Consider the following 20,437-nt stretch of genomic DNA (forward strand, 5'->3'; position numbering starts at 1 on the left):
CCTGTCAGTGTTCAGTTCCCTGTCAGTGTTCAGTACACTGTCCCTGTTAGTGTTCAGGGGTACCCAGATGCCAGCATAGGCAGTCCCACAGGTTAGACAGGCAGTAGGGTTCTTTGAATGACATGCCCCCTTTCCCATGGGTATGAGGGCTCTCTGTGTCCAGTGCCACACCAAGAGCAGGCAGGGACGGACCGACCACGTCTCTAACATGTTTAGCAGGAATTCCACAGGTTCTACTAAAAGCTGTGATTGAGGCTGCTACTGTGCCTGTAAGGAAAAGAAAATAAAGGCTGCTTTCCAGAGGTTTGAGAGGGAAGTGGAAGTGGCAGAAGGAGCACTAGGCTCGGTCCAGATGCTCAGAACTGAGAAGAGAACTGGAACTGACTGTAGAGGCACATCTAGGCTCACATGCCCCTTGACTCAGGAGAAAGTGTGTGACTAAACTGCACGACCTAGAGACTGGCACCTTCTGAGAGCAGAGCTGAGCAGGAGAGCAGGGCACTGGGGGTCAGAGGGCACTGGGGTGTGGAGCTGAGGCTCCTGGGCTCAGGATTTCTGGGTGAGTATGCACTGGCTGAGGAGTTTTGAAGACAGTGTGGTGACAACTGCGTGGAGCTTGTGGTGGGAACAGCAGTTAAAGTCATTGACAACAATTTTCTATATCTCTTCCTTCCTCATTGTCCACAGCATGTGGTCAGCTCCACATTCTACCCAAGCTGAATGGAGAAACAGAAAGGATGAAAGGAGTTGCAGCTGAAGTGGGTGGCTTTTGCAGCAAAGGAAAGCAATATTTGCTACAGCCGGTAATCCTTTTGCCATGAACTTATGGAGACTAAAAAGTCTGAGCAGCCCCTGCCTCTGCCTGAGCACACTGTAGCCCATGGGAGATGCTTCACTACAAATCCTTCTCCAAGGAACAACACATGCTTCCTTTCAGACTCATACCCAGATTCATTTCAATCCATTAGATTGATAGTACAAGTCAGAAACTTGACTGTTGAAAAATATAAAAAAAACCCCCAAAAACCACAAACCCAAAAAACTAAAAAAAAGTACATTTCAAGCCAGGACTCTAGTTCAGGCCCATGTCAAGCTGCATTTTTAATATTTAATTTTTAATTACATTTCTGTTTTTCTTCTCTGTAGAATCAAGGTGCTAATCTTAAAAGTGTTACCCAGAATTGTGAGAACCTCTGTATGGAGCCCAAAACAGAAGGCATCTTCAGGGCTTGTGAGAGTGTAGGAACCAGCCAGCCAGCTGCAGAAATGCTCTCTACTGAAAACACACTGCAAGCAAAGAATGCAGATTTACAGACTTCTTCTCTACACTGTGCACCTTGGGATAAGAGGGAAGGTTGTCACCAAGAAGTCTTCTCTGGACAAGAAATTATTAGTAATGGCAACAGATCAAAGAATGACATTTCAGCGTTTCCTTTATGGGGTACAGACTCTATTCCTGATAAACAGGAACGCTTGTGTGCTGTTCTCTCTTCTGCAAAGCTGTGTGATGAGCCAAGAGAGGGAGAGCAAAGGTCTGGGTTTGACATAGATGGTAGCAGTGACCCAGATATTCTCTGCAGCCTATCAGGTGATGAGCTTGCGTTCAAAGCTAATCCCAAGTCAGTCCTGGAATCTGGAGAACCTGGGTGCAAAGGAGATGCTGATATATCTGCAGTGCATGACAAGCTGTGGAAACTTCTTCATGAAGATGACTCAGACTGTCAAATCCCATTTGCAGACAGGGGGATCACAAGCTTAGAAACGAGGCCGACAGATGTCAGAGTCAGAGAACTGAACTTTGTGCAGGAGACCTGTTCCGGTGATCCTTTGCCAATGGATCTGATGGAAGAGCAGGAACCCATCACAGGACCAGCCAGCAACCTCAGCACTGGGAAAGCTGACTGCAGTGTTTCTGACACCCTCCTTCAGAGAGCTGGAGAACGCAAGGGTGCATCCATAGGACACATTTGTCTGGCACAAGTGGTGGGAACAGAGGGTGCATGTGTAGATTCTGGTGCTGGAAATGGGATGGAGACACCGTCCATTTGTACCTCAGCAAACAGCATCCTCTTGAGCCCAGGGGAGTGCTTGAAGCCAAGGCCAGCGGGAACAGACAGGAGTGGATGCACTGTGGCTTGGGAAGGAAAGCTTACTGTTAATAATGCTTCCCAAACATGTGAAGCACATTCTCCCCAAAGGTTACAAAGTGCTCAGAGTGGTAATTTAGCACATCCTGAAGCAAACCCAGCTGATGTGTCAGATACAATGTATGGGACAGCTGGACAGCTACTTCACACTGAACACCACATACCCTGGATAAATGAGTCTGCACCTGGAGAAGACTGTCATTTTAGGGACTATTATCCAGCAAGAGGAGGACTGGCTTATTTCCCTGAAGAAAAAGACATTTTCCCCAGTGAAAATACCTGTCAGCTTACACATGCAGAACACTCTTCTGTTAGCACCATACATAAAAGTTATGAAGTGAATTTACAAGAAGAAGTAAATCACTCAGACTTGAATGCACAAAATGACACTAATTCTGATAGTTGCCATCTTTCAAAAATTAATGGCTGTCAGGATTTTCAGGTTGTTTCTAATGCACAGAAATACCATTCTGTAATGCAATTCCCTCCTTTAATTAAGACTCCTGAAACCATAACACATAAGAATCTACCCCAAAATACAGACCAACTGACAGAAATAGCAAAACAAGAAGGAGCATTCACTCCCTCTTCCAAGGATCTGCTTTTAAGCGATTTTTATCTAGAAGTGCCCAGCTGTGAACCAGGTAAACCAGGAGGAGAACAGAGAGAGATTTACACAGCTGATGAACACAGGGCTGAAACTTCCTGTGACTCAGGAGTTAGTCAGGTTTCAGGGACTCAGACTGCAGTGTCCCCTCATTATACAGCAGAACAACACGTATTTTTTGTTGACAGCACCTTCGAACCTGATGAAGAGTTAAAAATAGATTCTTCAGGATATCCCACCTGTGCCTCCCAAAGTGTAATGTCAGCCAGTACCCTGCTGCCCAGGAAGGCTCCAAGTGAGCACCACAGCACAGCAGAAAAGGATCAAGGTACGGGAGATCAGTTAGATTCCCAGTCACTGACTGGGACAGAAACACTGCTGTTCCTCACACCTGCCAGCCTCTCAGAGGGCCTTCTGCCCAGTTCAGCAGCAGTGGCATGTCCTGGCACAGGAAATCAGGTGAAAACTGGATCCACACCCACTGGAGTCAAAGGAAACAGAAACCTGAGTATGCTGGAAACTCGCTGCAAAGCATCGCAGGATCTGTTCCAGAGGGGACCTGGAGAGACCGAGGGGGAGGCAGCCTTGTGTGAAAATGCACACGAGAGTCCAAGAGCTGTTGAATGTAACCCAGATGAAGCTGAAACAAAGGCTCCTTTGCACACTTTAATTAGCTCCCAGGCTCAGAGACAGCTTATGAATACTAGCACAGAACCATCCTGCCCTGACTTGATCCCCTCCAGCAAGGTGACTGAGGCTGATTATTCAATTAAGCCCACTGAACACAATAAAGAGGAAGAAGTCAGGACAGCAGAGAGTGTAGTAAGTGGTTTAGTTAATTTGCCACCAGTAGGTTCAGGGAGCAACCAGTGTTTTGGAGAGCAAACCCCCTGCAGCAGAACTCAGCCGTTCTCCTTGGCGCTGGCCACGTGTGATCCATTCCCAGTCAACACAGAAAGGCAAAGAAATCAGGAAGGGTCCAAATCCTGCCAGACACCACCAGCTGCTGCAGAGCCTGAGCCCATCAAATGTAAACAGGACACAGCAAAGTGTGGGCATTTAGCTGCTGGAGCTAAGAAGAAATTACCATCAGCAACTCTGTCCAAAAAACCCCGACTGGAGGAGAAGGGAAGTGTCAGCAAGGATCCCAGCTGTGTTAAAAAGTCTGGGAAGAGCGAGGCAGGCGTGACTCGTAAAGAAGATAGAAAAGAGCAAAGGAAACTCATTTTGAAAAAGGATAGCAAAGGTAAGAGAAAACTGATTTTCTTTTCTGTCCTTTCCTACCGTCCTGGCTACAGTGTGAAATTCAGATTCTTGAAATGCACTGCAAGCCTCCTGAAGTCTGAGTCAGCTGAAGGTGTCCTGCCCTCCTGGAGTCCTGTTGCCAGGTTTGTGCACTTAGCAACAGGTGCTGTGCCCATGCCACAGGGCTGAACCCTCCTGAACATCCTTTTTCCAGTTGGAAAATATATTCAGTTTATGAACTTTGTAACCTGTTTGAAATAGTCAGTGCCTCGTTGGTCTCTTGGAGTAACTTTTCAGGGATGTACAGTGTGATGGTACCATATAATTACACATGTGTAGGAGCTGCAAGCCCAGTACTTGTTCTGTTCCCTCAGGGCTGTGTTCCCAGTTATGCTCCTACACTGTGGCTCCCAGTGTAGGAACAGAACTGCAACTGCCCCCTCTTGGTTACCACAGGATTTATTACTATCAAAGTATTATTGTTGTTAGCACTAGGGTGCCCTTGATAAACATAATTCTTTGCAGTCCTCACCTGCTGATTGCTGGCTGGTTCTGCATTCCTGTTACCACTGCTCAGAAATGACACCAAGGAAATAAGCAATATTAAACTGATATAGGAAACATGTCATTGAAAGGAGATGCAGGTTGCTGTCAGTGCCTGGGAGGTTGCTAACAGGTAAAACACCATGCAGACATAGCAGCAGCATGACAGCTGGGCAGATGAGGGATTTGTTGTTTCTATGGATACTTTGCAAGGACCAAGATCTTATTTTTATCTTTTTGCATATTTCTTGTTCACATCATAAAATGATTTAATAGATTAGAGCAAGACTGAACAGTGACTAAAGGTAAGTTACACAGGTGTGAAGCTTTTCAGACACTCGAATTACAGTGCAGTCTGGGGAGACTTCTGCTTTTCTAATCACAGTTTAAAAACCAAATGTGTGGGAGGAGAGACAGGTTCCTTCAAAACAATGGTGACTGAGCAATGCCTGACCTGTTTCCCTTACCTGAGGCTATGCTTGAATAATGTTTTAAACTTTCAGGCTGCGTCAGATAAGACTGGTTTGGGGTCAGAATCTGGGGAAACCCAAACTGGATCATGGCCAGAATTGGGAAGAGGGGGGAAACCTGGACTGGACTCTACCAAGGATCTGGAGTGGGGGAACTCCTAGACTGGATTGGGGCTGGATTTGGGAATGGGGGAAAACCATAGCGTTGAATTCCAGGTGCCTGAGCCTTTGAGCTGGCTCCAGCATTCCTTCAGTATTACTGCAGGGCCGGGATCCCCCAGGGCCATGTGCCATGGCAGCTCCCTCAGAGCTCAGCAGCTCAGAACTCTCACAGCAGGAAACAGAACGTCTTGCATTTTACATCTCTTACATCGAGCAGGGATGTGTCACTTGAGCACAGGGATGTGTCATGATCCCAAAACCTTTCCCTGTGATGTCGATTCCCTTTCTTCCCAAGTCCCCTCCCTCCTGCCCACGTGCAAAGACGCTGGAGCAGCCTGTGAGGCAGTGAAAGGTCCTAGCAGAGATCCAGGCTGGCAGGACCCTTCTGGACTGGGCAGAGTGCTCTGAGTGCTCCTCCTGTGAGCTGAGGGATTCTTGGATTAGTGCTGTTGGATGGTCAGTGTTTAGCTAAAGAGCCATGCCCTGTGGCTGCAAAGGTAGGGAACTGATTCTTTGAAAGTGAAGAGGGGAGCAGAGACCACTGACACTGCCAGATGCAAATATTCAGCCACTGTGGGCTCTCCACAGGGCTGTTTTACAAGAAATGGGGCCATCCTTGCATCTGACAGAGTCCCAGCCTGGCAGGGTATTAGGTATGTTCCATGAACACCTTGGAGACTCCTCACCTCCTGGGACTCAAAGTCTTTTCTCTCAAAGGCTGTGGTCAGCTAAAAGAATCTACTAGTTACAAGTATTCAGGCACAAGCAGTCCCAATTATTTACTAGAGTTGTCAGTATTATCGTCATATTCTTAACATGAAATGTTAAAATGCCAAAACAATGTCATTATCTTCTGATCCTTAATTGTGGCTCTTCTGTTTCCAGCTCCCAGGCTGCTGAAGAAGATCCAAGCAGAGCTGTTCCCTGAATGCTCTGGAACTGTGAAGCTGTGCTGTCAGTTTGGTGACATTCATGGTGACTCCACCATTACATGGAGTAAAGATTCCAAGATACTGGCTCGGCTGCAGAGAAGGTGAGTGAATGTTTCTGAAGGACTGGGAGTTCCTGAATAGCTTTTGGGAAGATGTGCCAGGGATTCACTCTTGTACCTGTTGAGAGGATTAGTGCAGTAGGTGCAAATCCCAAGTTTAAACAGGGTAATTAAGAAGCAGATCTTCTCCCAGTGCACTGATATTGGTCATACTTTGCATTCCATCACCTCTCAACCTGTTCCCATCCAGTCTCATCCCAATTTCAAGTACTTTAAAATATCAAATTCAGTTTGAAACTCATTTAATCTAGAGGAGGATGGAAATAAAAGCTTCTTACGGCCATTATCAGGATCCAGCTTTTAAAATTCCATTTTAATGAAACTAGTTATTTTCCTCCATAGCAGTAATGACATTCTGATCACACAGCTCTTAAAATCTGTTCATAATGTTTCAAAAATACAAAATTAACATTACCCAAAGCAAAAAAAAAAAATAATATATATTTCCTTTTGTAGAAAGGTGTCTCCTCAGAGGTTCTTTTAAGGGGAGAGAAAAAGTTGCCTGAGTTGGTTAAACTTCCCGTGTCATTCTGATTCTGTTTTAACTGTTGTGATTTTGATTGTCGTACTGCAATATCCCTTGTAGTGTTAATACATGTCATTATCTGCTAAATAATTTGGCTGTGTTTTAACAAACAAACAGTGCAGAGAGATCAAATTTACCCGTTTTTCCAGAGATAACAAGTAAGGTGTGATAACATGAAATACTCTGTTGCAGTGCTCAGGATGACTCTCCTGTCTCTCTGGAAATAGCTAAGGCCAGTAACCAAGACCAGGGAATGTATTATTGCTGCCTGAGTAACACGTATGGAAAGGTGACTGCTGAGTTTCATCTGACTGCTGCAGGTAAACCTCAGTTTTTCATTTGGATTGCTAATAATGTCAACTTCCATTCATAGTGTTTACTACAAAATCAGTTTCTTTGTTTCCTTGTAGTGTTGGAACGTCTCTCCAGTTTTCAGAGTTATGAAGGTAAGTGTGAAGTGCATGGCCTCACACAGACACACACACAGAGCCCTGGGAGCTCTGGGTCCTTGCAGGTCCCCTGCTGTGTAACCGTACTCCAGAGCCAACCATGAAGCTTTGGAATGCTTTCCCCATATGTTAGCTCATGTTCAGTGACACTCAGTGTGTGTGCTGTGCTGCAGCTAAAGATAGTGCCTTGCCAATGGCTTTGTCATTCCTGAGCACCCTGCAGTGATCCTGGGCTCCAGCAGGCCCACTGAGTTTGCTTTCTGTTTCTCAGAGAATAAAATTAAACATTTATTTCCTTGTGCAAATAAAGGCAGGACTTTTCAGGTAACAGGACTGTATAACTTTTGATCAAGAGAGAATTTTAGGTGGAATTAAGGAGCATCCTAATTCTGGTCTTCTCTGTGCACTGTTTCCTCTGTGCTTCAAAGAGAGGCAGTAGTGTACAGAGCCTAAACCAGAGGTGACTGCAAGGGGCAGCTGGAAGGACTTCCTTGTAGTTCTCCCATTTATCTTCTTCACTGATGTTTCCTGAAGTGTTATGGTTAGAGACATTTGAAGTGCCATTAGAATTTTTTACTTTCTCTAAGTGCTTAACCTTGACCACTTTTTTTCCCCTTATGAATATTTTTCTGTTTGGATTCCAGTGATCATTTAAAGGGGTGAAATCCATAGTCTTCCTTGATTTCAACTGTAACAAACTTGTTTTCTACGCTGTATGTTCTGTCTTTATGACCCTGAGCTGCCACCCTGCTCCCCACTGGGTCTAGATGGCAGTGAAACAGTTACCACTCGAGGAGCAGGGTCCCAGCTCCCAGTAACACAAGTTAGGCCCCGTGTTCTGCTTCCGTGGAGCATTTTTAATGCTCTCTGGAGAGATGCATTCGCTCTCCCACGTCCCCCCTTCCCCCGTGCCTGCAGAACAAATTCCCGTTGTGTTTCAGGCGTGGAAGAAATCGAATTCATGCAGCTGCTGTTCCGAGAAGATTCCATCAGCGACAGCTACTTCGGCGGGAACCTGCGCGGGGTGATCGCCACGGAGGAGCTGCACTTCGGGGAGGGGATGCACCGGCGGGCGTTCCGCAGCCGCGTCAGGCAGGGGCTGGCGCCCGTGTTCGCGCCCGGCCACCCCTGCGTGCTCAAGGTGCACAGCGCCCTCACCCACGGCACCGGCAGCAGGGAGGAGCTCGTGCAGAAGAACTACAACCTGGCCCTGCAGGTGAGCTGCCCCTGGCCTCGGGGAGCCCGGGTGGGGGGAAGAACTGTGCTCGAACATCTTCAAAGCGATGAGCTGTGAAGTGTTCTGAGCAATACTCCATTGGCCTGTTTGTAATGCAGGAGTGCTGTGTCCAAAATGCTGCAAGAGAGTATGCCAAGTTATATGCAGCTGAAGCTGAAACGTTGGAAGGCTTTGGGGAGGTACCAGAGTGAGTATATGTAGCTTTTTATATATATAGTATATATAGTGTGCCATGGCAGCCCACTGACTGCTAGGAGTGCTAAAGAGGAAACCTGGGAACAGTGGTACAGCTCTCTTAGCTTGTTTTAGACTGTTCATTCACTCTCTGAGTTTACTGCACACTTTTGTCTGTTCCTTATTCCCTCACTGAAAGAATTCTCTGAATTTTACTAGTTTCTATCCCTTGATTTCAGGATCATTCCGATTTTTCTTATTCATCGCCCTGCTAATAACATACCCTATGCCACAGTGGAGGAGGAGCTCGTTGGGGAGTTTGTGAAATACTCTGTCAAGGATGGCAAGGAAGTGAACTTCCTGAGAAGGGACTCTGAGGCTGGCCAGAAGTGTTGCACCTTCCAGCACTGGGTGTATGAGAAGACCAGCGGGAACTTGCTTGTCACTGACCTGCAAGGTGAGTTACCTGAGGAGGAGCAATTTTTACCTGCTTTACATTCTTGTAAGAAGACAGTTTTGAAGAGAAAAACAAATCTTATACTCTTAAGGGGAGAGTTGTTCTTCCATGTGTGCCCTTAATGAATCAGGACACTCAATATGAGTCAAATCTGGATTTTTGGCTCACCACCCAGAGCTTAAGGAAATAGCTTGTGAGTGAAAGCCTTCAGGTGTTAATGACAACCCAGTCCTTCCCTTTTTCTTATATTTACTCACCAACAATCACTGAGCAGTGGAATGCTCCACACTCAGGTCCTGACTAGGTTTGAAAAAACATGTTCCCTGAAAAAGAAACGCCCTGCTTGTGTTTGCTAAATCCTCCCTCAGCTCCTGAGGGTGTGCACACCTGCACAGTGTGCACAGAAGTACTTGGGACTGGGGAAGACAGGCCCTTCTTAACCAGAAAAACTTGGAATCTTAGAAAATATCCCATATTCTTTTACAAGAGAAGGCAGGAAAATTAGCAGCAAGGCATCTAAACGAGATCCCTGAAGTAATTTAAAGGGAGAAGAAAGAACAAAATCTTAGCACAGGAAACAAGCTGTGCTCTGTTTATCACCCTGACAGCCATAAAATAGTGGTATGAACCTGACTTCTAGAAACTGCTGGTGACACAGAGCATAAGCATCCTGTTTTCAATTGGGGCACTTAAAATGCTTTGGAAAAAATGTGGCAAATAATTAAAATGGAAAAGGTGAATCCATAAGTAATATTTGCTGCCTCCGTATCTGAAGATATTCCCAGAAATTCCAGTGTAACCTGAGCTGTGTGTTTCCTTCTGCCCTGTAGGTGTGGGGATGAAGTTAACCGATGTTGGCATAGCAACCCTGGCCAAAGGGTGAGTGAAATGGGAGTTCTCAGCATGGGGCTGTGCTTTACACACCTGTCTCTTCACAGTTAAACGGGGGTGTGGAGGGTGCACTGGAAATTTAGTCTTGTTTTAAACCTAGGAGAAAACAATCCTCATCTGGTCTTTAACTTCTTTTTGTTCATAGTTATGGAGACCCACCTGTAATGGAAACACCTTTATTTTGTGCTAAAAGGGTGGGGCTACACTGTGGATTGGGCCTTGCTTTTTCTTCGTGCCTCTCTTGAAATAGGCCATCAGAATGCATCACAGGGCATTTCACGGGTGACACGGAGGGCTCTGGGGACAGCAGGGGAGGCTGTGGTGTGCCTTCAGCTTGAGGAAGGTGGGGCTGAACACACAGGGCCAGGGCACAAGGCAAGGCTGGTGCTTGTGCTGCCCAGCAGGAACAGCTCTGGGGCCTGAGCTCAGCTGGGCTCACACTGCGCAGCCCTGGCAAACACAAGTGCTTCCACCTCCACACCCTGGGGCTGCATCCTGCTGCCAGGGGCTGAGGCAACCACAGCGCTGCAGGAGCTTGGGAAGGAGCTGCCCCAAAGGGGGCCAAGGTTTGTGTTGCCCTTTTTGTGGAGAATTTAAAGAGATGATGCAAGGACTGCATGAGAGAAGGGCTGGTCTGGCTCCTGTGGCAGGAGGGCACATGGTCCTACTGAGACACAAAGGGAGTGTGGGACTGGTGTGGCTCGAGCTGTGCTGTTAGAGATGATACACAACTGATTGGTTTTATACTCCTGGACTGTGTCAGGAATTAACACTCTTCAAACGAATTCTGATTGTTTGTCCTTACTGTGTGTGTTCTCCCAGGGATCTGGAAACCAAAGGAGCCCAAAGCAGAGTCGTGTAGCCAATGCTCGTGTCAGCAGAGGGCGAAGCCGAGCTAGGAACCGGAACGCCTGGGAAGCATTTTTAATGTGGCCACTGGGGTGCACCAGAGCCAGGCAGCCGAGCCTTAAAATCAGCCATTCGGTGGCTTCTTTGGCGAACATAAACAAAAATAATCCAGCAGAGTGCCTGGCTCTAAGTGCACGCGGTGAGCCAGATTAGAACTGTACACGAGTGCTCGGGGATTTATCCAAGAATGGTGCACACAAAGGAGGGAATCAGGAGCACAGTGACCCAACCAGCAGTGCTGGTTGCCAGGTGTGGATCTGAAACTCTGCCTGCTTCTGGGTCACTGACGAGTTTAGCTTTACTGCACATGGCAACAGAGGCATTTGTCCCCCAGAGCCTGGGAGCAAATACAACATTCCCCCTTCAGATTTAAGGAAAATCTGGTTTGGGCCAAACCCCAGCTGTCGAGTCTGGAAGCTGAACTTCTCTGGGGCTTTTGTTTCTGAGTCAGCTGTGGGTGATGAGAAGTGCTGTGCAAAGAACCCTTGTGGTGGTCAGGCTGGGAGTGGTCCATGTTCGGTGTTCTGAGCATGAGCCCTCAGAGGGTGGGGCAGGCTGTGCAGTTCAGAAGCCATGGAGGCTCTCCATGAGTGGATCTTCCCCAGTCACACCCCACAGGTATAACAGCACTGCCTGGTTTGAGTGGAGATCCCAGGCCCTGCCACACTGAGCAGAGCCAGGGTCACTGGAGCTGTGCAGAGCAAACACTGTGTCTGGGAGCACATGGGGCTGGGGGGAGCAGTGCCTAACAAACAGCATAGAGCTGGAGAACTTGTGCAAACCTGTGGTCTCACATCTGTAGCTTAGTTCTGCCATGGCCTGCTGTGAGCCCTGGGGCTGTCTGCACACTGCAGAGCAAAAGCAGGCTCACCTGTGCCTCACAGGTCCCACACGGACAAGGAGCCTTACCTGGGGCACAGCAAACCAGTTATTTCAGAGAAGGGAAATGAGGGTGGCTTGATTTAGGAGCAAAGCTAGTAAATCAAAATAATCATGTGATTTTAATGTAAATGTTCTGTCTCTTGTTTGCAAGATACTCATGCTCTTACTTATACTGCAAATATTTTTGGCATTTGTTGAATTCTAAAGCTAAAGTTAGTTAGCAAACCATTCAATTATGCATTTAAAGTGTCTGAGCAAGTGTTATTGTTTCTGCTCTTTGTGCAGATGTTCCTTCAAAGACACCCAGGAATTGACAAGTTCCAAACACAAATAGCAAAGCTGTTTAGACAGGCTTTTATTTACTTCATAAGAAAAGTGGATTTGTTGTTGCTCAACTTTCTCTTCAAGATATTTCCACAAAGAAATGAGTATTATCAGAATTATATAGCATGAGAAAAACATAAGAAGAAATTTCCTTAAGCCACAACAAAATGGTTACTTAGGGAAAAAAGAGAGGGAAAGTGTGGTAATTGTGTAGCCCCAAATGAACACAGTCACAGAGCACTGACACTCCTCACCTGATGGATAGGCCTGAAGGTCACTGCTCAGTAATATTCCTGCACAGTGCAGGAGAGATGAATCCTCTGGTTGGTCCTGCAGCAGGCATGGGGGGTTTCAGGGAGCAGAGGGAGCAGATCTGCCCCAAGGCTGCACAGAGCCCTCAGCTGTGCTGCTGTGACCAGCAGTGACACTCCAGGGCAGGGCAAGGGGCTGGCACGGACTGGAAAGGCCCAGTGGTTCATTGAACACTCATGGCAAATGAATAAAAGCCATTGCTCTCTGCTGGCAATGCCTGCTCTGCTCGGGCTGTTCTGGAGCTGGGCTTGGTGCTGGATGGAAGAGATTGCCACGCTGAGGCTTGGCTCCTGGAGATCCTGCAGGCAGCCAGGGGAAGGGAGGAGCTTAGCTTGGAAGTTATGTACCTGTTTGGATGTAAATAGCTTCTGGTTCTGATAACACCTCGTGCAACAACCTTATCTCTTCATGGGGGTCAGCAGAACTGTGCCCAGAGAATGATGTAGCATGGATTTCATGTGTGTGTTACTGAGACAAAAATAACCAGCAGACAATTGTATTCCCAACTAAATGTAATGAGGAACAGTAGCCAGGACCCAGCCCACAGAGCTTTGCCTCTGTAATGCTTTTCCCTCTTCTGTCACTGCTTGTAACCCAGTTCCCTTCACCTCTCACAGGCTCAGTTTGAGTTTTTGTGACAGTCAGTGCTTCTTGAGCCAGCTTGGGTGGAGGACACTTGCTTAAGGTTTTCAGGTTGCTTGTGAGTCAGAAACCATGCTCTGCCTCCCTGTGCTGAAAATGAATCTTGAAATCCCATTTGGCTGTTTTTTTCTTTGTTGCTACAGATACAAAGGGTTTAAAGGCAACTGCTCGTTTTCCTTCATTGAGCAGTTCAGAGCCCTGCACCAGTGCAATGAGTACTGTGAGATGCTGGGGCTGAAATCTCTCCGAACCACTCATCAAAAACAGAGGAAAGCAACATCCACAAAAAGCAAAAACCTGCCCAACTCATCGACTGTAAAGAAAATGGTGCCCAAGAAGGCCAGAGAACACAGAGACTTCATTTCTTCAGAGCACTGAGTCACAGTGTCCCACCTTGTGAGACTGCTCTCGAGGACGTGGAACGGTGAGAGGCACCAGTGACCTCAGGGGGTAACTCTGGTCTTTTGCCTTTTGACGTTGTTTTGGAGTCACCCTGATGCTGATGTCAGCAACAAAGGAAGGAGCTGATTCTGTGCTCTTGGTTCCTGAGATTTAACACTGGGGCAAGATTTTGAAGACAAACTAGGCCATCTCTGGGTTATTTTAGAGCCGTTCTGTGGATTGGTATCTCCACATTCTGAGTGCAGCACAGCTCACTGAAGAACATCTTCCCTTCTCTGTGTCTGTACCCGTGGCCCTGTGGGTTCAACTGCTATGGAAACATCAATATATTTAAGATGCCACTTAGTACAAGTTTTGCACAGTATTATTGCTCAGGCTGCTATAGAAAAATTGTTTTCTTTCCCAGATTTTTGCATATTATAATCCTACTATGATTCTACTCTTGTAATTTTTTTCTCCCACTTACATATCTTGTATTAAAAAACAAAGCCATTCATGATTGTCTTCTAATTCTGCTCCTGCCCCCCCCAGATTAGCACCTTTAGGGTCCTCACAAAGCCACATCATCAGCTTGAAGGTGGGCAACTTCTGTGATTCTCCATTGAATTCCTTGCTTTCCGTGCAAGCTTCCTTGAGTCTGCACCCTGATGTTACAGTACTGTTGTGCTTGCACCTCTCCTGTTGTAGAACAGGTTTGGAGTCTGCATGTGGCCAAGCAGCTCCCTCTGAAATAACCATGCTTGTTTTGCAGTGGTGGCAGAGCAATGTCACTGGGTAGCATTGATGATTAGTGGCTTACAGGTGCCCAGTCTGGGCCAGAGTTTTTGGATCTGGCCCACTGCATCAGTCTTTGCAATCTGTTTATCTGCTCCCTGCAGACAAGGGACAGGGCCTGGCCTTGTGCTGTGGATCAGCCCAGCCCTCCCCTTCCACCTGCTCACTAAGGACCTGACACCTTTTCCTTTTTGCACAGCTAAAAGCTCAGCACTGAGCCATGTTCCTGTTCCACAGATACACACTGGAGAGGCATTTGGTGCCTCCCATTGCAAATCAGAGCACAACAGCCTGTGAGCCTAAATCTTGGATTATTCAGTGGGATTTAGGCTCCTCAGTGCAGTGCTGGTGCCTGGCTTTCATTAGGCCTTTGGAGGTTCCTGTAGATAATCTCTATTCTTTATAACAGTTTTTAGAAGAATTTCTGTGGGGAAACAGTGGCCATTCCCAAAAGAGAAGGTTTAGAACATAAGGGCAGTGGGCTTGGGTGTGGTGCTCAAATCATTGTGACATGGAAGGGAGCAAAGCTGGAAGCATGTGGAACCTGGATAAATGATGTTTCAAGTTAGAGGCAATAAATTTTAATCAGAATTTTGGAAAGTGTTTGAAGGTTGTCATGAGCACCTCAGTCAATATTCCAAACCTATGTTGTGATTTGGTACCAAAGTAAGAGCCGGAGTTTCACTTCATCAGCTAATTGGCTTCAGTTTTCTATTGTCCTGGTTAGTCCAACAGGAAAAAGAAAATCTCAAGCTGTACATGCACCCAGGCTCTTTATTCCTCAGCACAGTGGGCAGATGCAGTGCCAGAGGTCCCAGACCTTCCTGACCTGATGCCTTGTCTGCCAGTAGCTATTTAGTGTGATAATGGCGTTTGATAGACTGGACACAAACACCATTGTCACACTCCACAGCTCTGGGAGCATGTCCTGAGCCCGTGGCAGGGGTGGTGGAGGCACTCTGCAGACTTCAGCAAGGGGGCTTTCAAAGATCTGCAAAACAGAGACAAGACCATGTTTATGGATATTTCTACGTGACACATCAGGATTCTGACAAGGAAGTGGGACCCAGGGTTCTGAATTGCTTTGAGGTGAATATTTTGCCTCAGCCAGCTGTACCAATGTCAAAGGGGCTTTAAGAGTGCCCTCACAGGCAAGGGAGAGGGACAGGCACCTGGAGAAAGTAATCTCTGCTGTCCTAGTCACAAATTTCTGAAGGAAGGGATGAGTCGGTCCTGCAAGGACCTGTGTCTTTCTCTTGATGGAGACAGCTCAGAATCAGCACCAGACTTTTATGGCTATGTCAGAGCTGAGGAATCACACTGCTAGAGATTATATTTGATTTTCATATACTTGTTTTTAGCAGCATTTTTGAGTAGCCCACATACGAGGCAGGGCTGGAGTCAATGGTAGTAGCCTTTGGTTTTGGTAGCTACTGAAATTTGAACTGTCTGATTCATCATGTGTGGACTGGTTGGAAGCCCCTTGCGAGGAGATGGAGTTGTCTTGTTGTGCCAGGTGGTGAGGTTGGGATGTCTTTTCAACTGTCCCTCTCATTTACTTTTAACTCAGTAATGCATTCCAATTTTACATCCTGGGGAGAATTTGCTCCCATATGTGATAAACCCAGACTCTCCAATAGTCTTCTGGGTCTGGTTCTGTTTTAGCAACACAGTGTTAAGGAAGTGAAAGCACTCAAAAGGCTCATCTTCTGAGAACTCCTCCCCTGGCTTAGGCTTCCTATTGATCTCATTTTGTACAGGCTGCACAGGGCTCCCAAATCCAGGAGTTTCTGTAGGTCATTGGGTGGGGACAGTCAGCTCACTCTGTCCTACAGCATCAACCATGGAAGTGCCAGCAGAAAGGAGACACTGATGCTCCCTGTCAAGCTGCTGCCCACCTGATACACCCGAGCCACCTGAACCAGCAGTGTACTCTGCATGGTGTAACAGGGGTTTCCTCTCCAATCCTCACCTTTTCATCCAACTTTATGTTTTTTCTGGATCTTTTTCATGATCATGATATAGTTCAACCAGTGTTGAAAGGTCAGTGCAAACTCCTTAGGGCTCTGGATCAGTTTAACTCCTGATTTATGCCTGATCAAACCTCAGGGAAGGGTTTGTGATAACTCAGTGCCATGAGCTGGCAGTGTGAGCTGGGTCCTGAGTGCCCTGGGCTGGTGAACAGAACAGCAGAGAAATGGCCCTTCAGTGCCTGGTTACCAGGCCAGACTGTTTGGTTTCTCAAACATGATTATTCCAGCAGTGCTGGCATTGCCATCCCTGCCACAGAAACAGGCCTAGAAGTGCTTGGGCAGGACTGACCCTTCTCTAAGAGTTTGTCCTGTTCTGCTGATGTGTCTGTGCTTGGAGTCTGTGGTGCTGCAGTGGGGCAGAGCTGAGTGTTTGCACACACAGAGAACAGGCAGATGTGCAGATCCACAGCTCAGGCTCCAGTACCATCCCAGCTATGAAGGAGATGTCTCTGGAAGGAGGAGAGGCCTTGGAGCACACCCTGAGCATCACATGGCACCAAGTCTTTGCAGTTAATGAGGGCAAACACCTGGACATGTCCAGAACACTCTCTCAGGATGCAGCTGCAGCCCTGAGGCCCACGGGGCTGTTTTTGGTAACTGTGCCTGTGCTGTAGCTGCTGGGAATGAGAACTGAATGCCAGGAGGACAGAGGTGCTGTACCCAGCTTTCTAATTTATCTCAGTATTAGTGTTTTTCCCTCTTTCCTCATACACATTTTACCCAGCTTTCTCTCTGCAGCAGAGAGGGAAGGTCAGACAGGATTTTATTCTGCTGAAGCTCTCTGAGGAAAAGCCTGGCAATCCTGGGCAGAGCAGGAGAGCCTGGCAGAAGGGCTCTAGGCTGCAGAATGTGTATGGCAGGAGAAAGCCAGGCAGCTGGGGCAGCTGCAAGCAGGCAGTTTATAGTCCCACAGCTACATGGAAGCTTCCAGCAATTCAACATGAATATTTCCAAGACAAGAGGTAATGGAAGAAAGAGAAATGGCCACTAGTTTTTAGTACTGCAAGGGAAGAAAAACCCCAAAGCCATGGGAAAGTTACAGGTCAGTACAGGGAGAAAGCAAAGTGTAGTCATCGGAGAAAAATAATCCCTTTTTTTGCTTTTCTTTTGCTGGACATCTGTGTAAAGAACATTATTAGAATGTTTCAATTGAGAGGATCATTATGAAGAACAAGAGGCTTTTCAAGAGGGTTCTTTGAGGTGGATCACAGAACCTCTCCTTCCCATATGTCCGGACCTGAAGCATTCCTGTTTCCCTGGGAAGTCTGTCAGCTTCCCCACCACCTCTTTTTTTCAAACAATAAACACTTGTGGTGCCTTATGCTGCCCTAATGAGTGCAGGCAGAGATCTCTGGGTCCAAGACACTGAATCCTATTAAATTACCCAGGTGGGCCTTGGGCATGTGCAGATATTTTGCTGTGCTGAAATGCTCAGTGTTCAAAGCCACCTGCACTGGTTTAGTTGGTTAATATCTTTTAGCATTTCCTTTTCCTCACACAAGTGGAGCACAAGAAGGCACTTACCATCAGAGACAACTGCCAAAGGATCCTCTGGAGTGCTGACAGGGCTTGGCAGGACAGGGGTTCTCTTGCAGGACATTTTGCTGACTGTCAGCGTATTGGGATCATTGGGGTCTTGGTTTTCTTTCCCGAGTTCCCAGCAGTGGTCAGCTGTTGCAAGCCTCTGGGTCCAGTGGACAACTTTCCCTCTCCCTTTATGGGATCCTGAGGTCTTAAATAAACAACCCATTCTTGCTCTGATAAGCCATATTAAAATATTGATCTGGGGGAGGGAGATGGCCCTTGCTGCGCTGAGCCAGTCACCTTTAGTCAGACTAAGGCATGGAAAAAAAGCTCTGAGACCTCGATTTTCTCTGTTCCTTCACAGAGAGCACATGTGGGGAGGGAAAAATGCAAAATACAGGGGGTTCAGCTGCCTGTTTTGCTGAACCCTGAGATGAAGAGTGTTTACTCTGGCTGCATATTAATTGCTTACTTCTGCCAGCGAGACTGATTTGATGGGTTCCTCAGGTCACAGTGCCATCTTTTTTCTTTTTTTAATTTGGGTGTACTGTCTACTCTGCACAGGAATTCTTCAGAACTGTCAAAAAGCCTGTGACATTTCTAAAGGATTTTACTGTCCAGCACACCTGGGAGGTGGGGGGAAGAGCCTGGCTCCAGCTGAGCCTGTCTGAACAAACTGGCAAACCCAGGAATTGCACACACCTCCCAGGACCTCCTCCAGATAGTACACAAGAGCATTGCACAAACCTCCACATTTAGGGCCTGAGGAATTCCATATTTTTTGTGAAGGCTAATATGGGATTTGAACCTGAGATCTTCCCTGAAAGCAAATTAAAGTCACACCTTCAGAATTATAACCTTTGATGGTTAACTGGGTATTTCATTGCTTGCTTCCATTGCCATGCTTGTGTTACATTAGAATATTTTAGAACAGGCTGAAGTAAGTGTGGGGTTTTAAGAAGTAAAGTTTTCAATACAATACCTCACAAAAGTGAGGAACCAGGCCACTTTGCTGATTTGGTCTGGATGTGTCCACCCAGCAGCATTGTGTGAGTCCCCACAGTTGGGCTTTTCGATGGTGCTCAGCCTTGGTGTGACCCTGTGCCTTTGGTGTACTCAGAAACCCCTCCGTGAGCAGGGGCTGCTTTCAGTGGTGTGGGTTGGGGTGGAATGTCCCTCTTTTGGGATGTGTAAAGATGACAGGTTTATGTGGAGGAGGAGGAGGAGTAGCAGTAGTAGTCATACTAACTGGGAGTCTGCCCTAATAGTAGAAAAATAAGAAAAATATGTGTCTAAAAGTTACCTGTACAATTAATCAGGAAAGAGGGCAGAAGACCTCAAATTAAAAAAACCCAAAACCCCAAACCAAACCCGAAACACCACATGTTGTCCAAAACCAGCATAGGAACACTAAAATGTGATACTTTTAATCACAGAGGAAACACCACTTACTTGATGTTTCTGGGGTTGTGTTTCTGGAAAAAAACCCAGGTTTCCTCAAAATGGGGCTCTGCAGTTGCAGGTGAAGCACTGGCCACTACACACACAGCCTGGGGAGGGGCTGGACCTGCATTGCAACATCCAGCACTGCTGCAGATTGCCTTGGGGCCAGTTCTTTGACATTAAATGCCAAAGTATTTGGAAATTCCTGGAAAAAAGAAAAGGTTTGTTTAAATGTTGCTGAAGGTGACACAGGGACAGATAATGCAACGTGTCCCATGCACCCCAGAGCCAGATTCCTGCCTTGGAAATATGGAGATATAATCACCAGCAAAACCATGGAACTTTACAGTTCAGTCTAACTTTGAAGGTGGCACTGCTCAGAGCAGAGGGCCAAGTCCTGTGACAGCCAAAGCTCTCTTCCAGCCTAAATTATTCTTGGATTCCATTTGATGTGCAGAGCTCCTGCTGAGTAAGGTGTCACTAGACAAAGGACACAATTTGATCCATACAAAAGTTCTTTCCTCTCATTTTTCTTATGCAAAATGTGGAGGATATGGTGAGTTAAGTAGAAATCTGAGGGATGATGTCTTTTCTGTGTGGAAACAGTGAAAGATCAGCTCCAAAACTGAAGGAAGAACTCACCACAGGGGCAAAAATCGGGCTGTGTTAGGAAGTTTTTCACACTGGGAAGATCTAACAAACAGGATGGAGCTATGGTTTGGCTCTGCAAAACCTTAATTATTAAATTCTTTGGTTAGAAATATTTTGTGTGTGAGCATCTCACTGCTCCACGAGGAGAATTGGTTTACTCTTGTCTCCAGGTGATAGAGACCTGCACAGATTTGGGAGTGGTACAGAATGAACCTCCTTTGGAGCTTGTTAATTCTGGCCATGAACACATTGCATGTTCAACAAAGCCCATTTAGAAAGTCTCTCTGAAGGGCTGTCACCCCCCATTTATTCAGATTTCCACAGGCAGTTTCACCAGTCAGTGCAAGCTAAGACTCCCAGGTCAGGGTTCTGTTACAGGACCCGAATCACTTCTCATTCTTTTTTCCCCCCTACACTAAAATCAGAATAACCTGAACTTTATGTGTAAAGCAAAATGACACAGAGGAGGATCCTGGTGTGCATGTAGGGTCAGTGGGGACAGGGGAGTGGAAGAAGCTGGTGTTTGTCAGTTTACCCCAGATTGCTGCAGCATTCAAGGAGCACATTCCCAGTGCTGTACCA

The 20,437-nt window shown here is 46.7% G+C and overlaps 1 protein-coding gene and 1 long non-coding RNA gene across 2 annotated transcripts in view; one reads left to right on the top strand and one right to left on the bottom strand.

The window, feature by feature from the left end:
- Positions 1–13,926, top strand: part of ALPK2 (alpha kinase 2) — a 24,159-nt gene extending 10,233 nt beyond the window's left edge. The window contains 9 exon segments of the mRNA XM_027668590.1: positions 1,147–4,000; positions 6,060–6,207; positions 6,944–7,071; positions 7,162–7,197; positions 8,142–8,416; positions 8,536–8,624; positions 8,851–9,068; positions 9,899–9,947; positions 13,172–13,926. Of these exon segments, the coding sequence (XP_027524391.1) occupies positions 1,147–4,000; positions 6,060–6,207; positions 6,944–7,071; positions 7,162–7,197; positions 8,142–8,416; positions 8,536–8,624; positions 8,851–9,068; positions 9,899–9,947; positions 13,172–13,406 (4,032 nt within the window). The 3' untranslated portion in view covers positions 13,407–13,926.
- Positions 13,927–14,047: 121 nt separating this feature from the next.
- Positions 14,048–17,914, bottom strand: LOC113959534. The gene is made up of 3 exons (XR_003531843.1): positions 17,762–17,914; positions 14,641–15,195; positions 14,048–14,467 (listed from the first exon to the last, which is right to left on the bottom strand). It is a non-coding gene; the product is annotated as an uncharacterized LOC113959534 (long non-coding RNA).
- Between the last annotated feature and the right edge of the window lie 2,523 nt (positions 17,915–20,437).

The sequence above is a fragment of the Corapipo altera genome, unplaced genomic scaffold, assembly GCF_003945725.1.
Source record: "Corapipo altera isolate COAL_440 unplaced genomic scaffold, ASM394572v1 205, whole genome shotgun sequence".
Lineage (NCBI taxonomy): Eukaryota > Metazoa > Chordata > Aves > Passeriformes > Pipridae > Corapipo > Corapipo altera.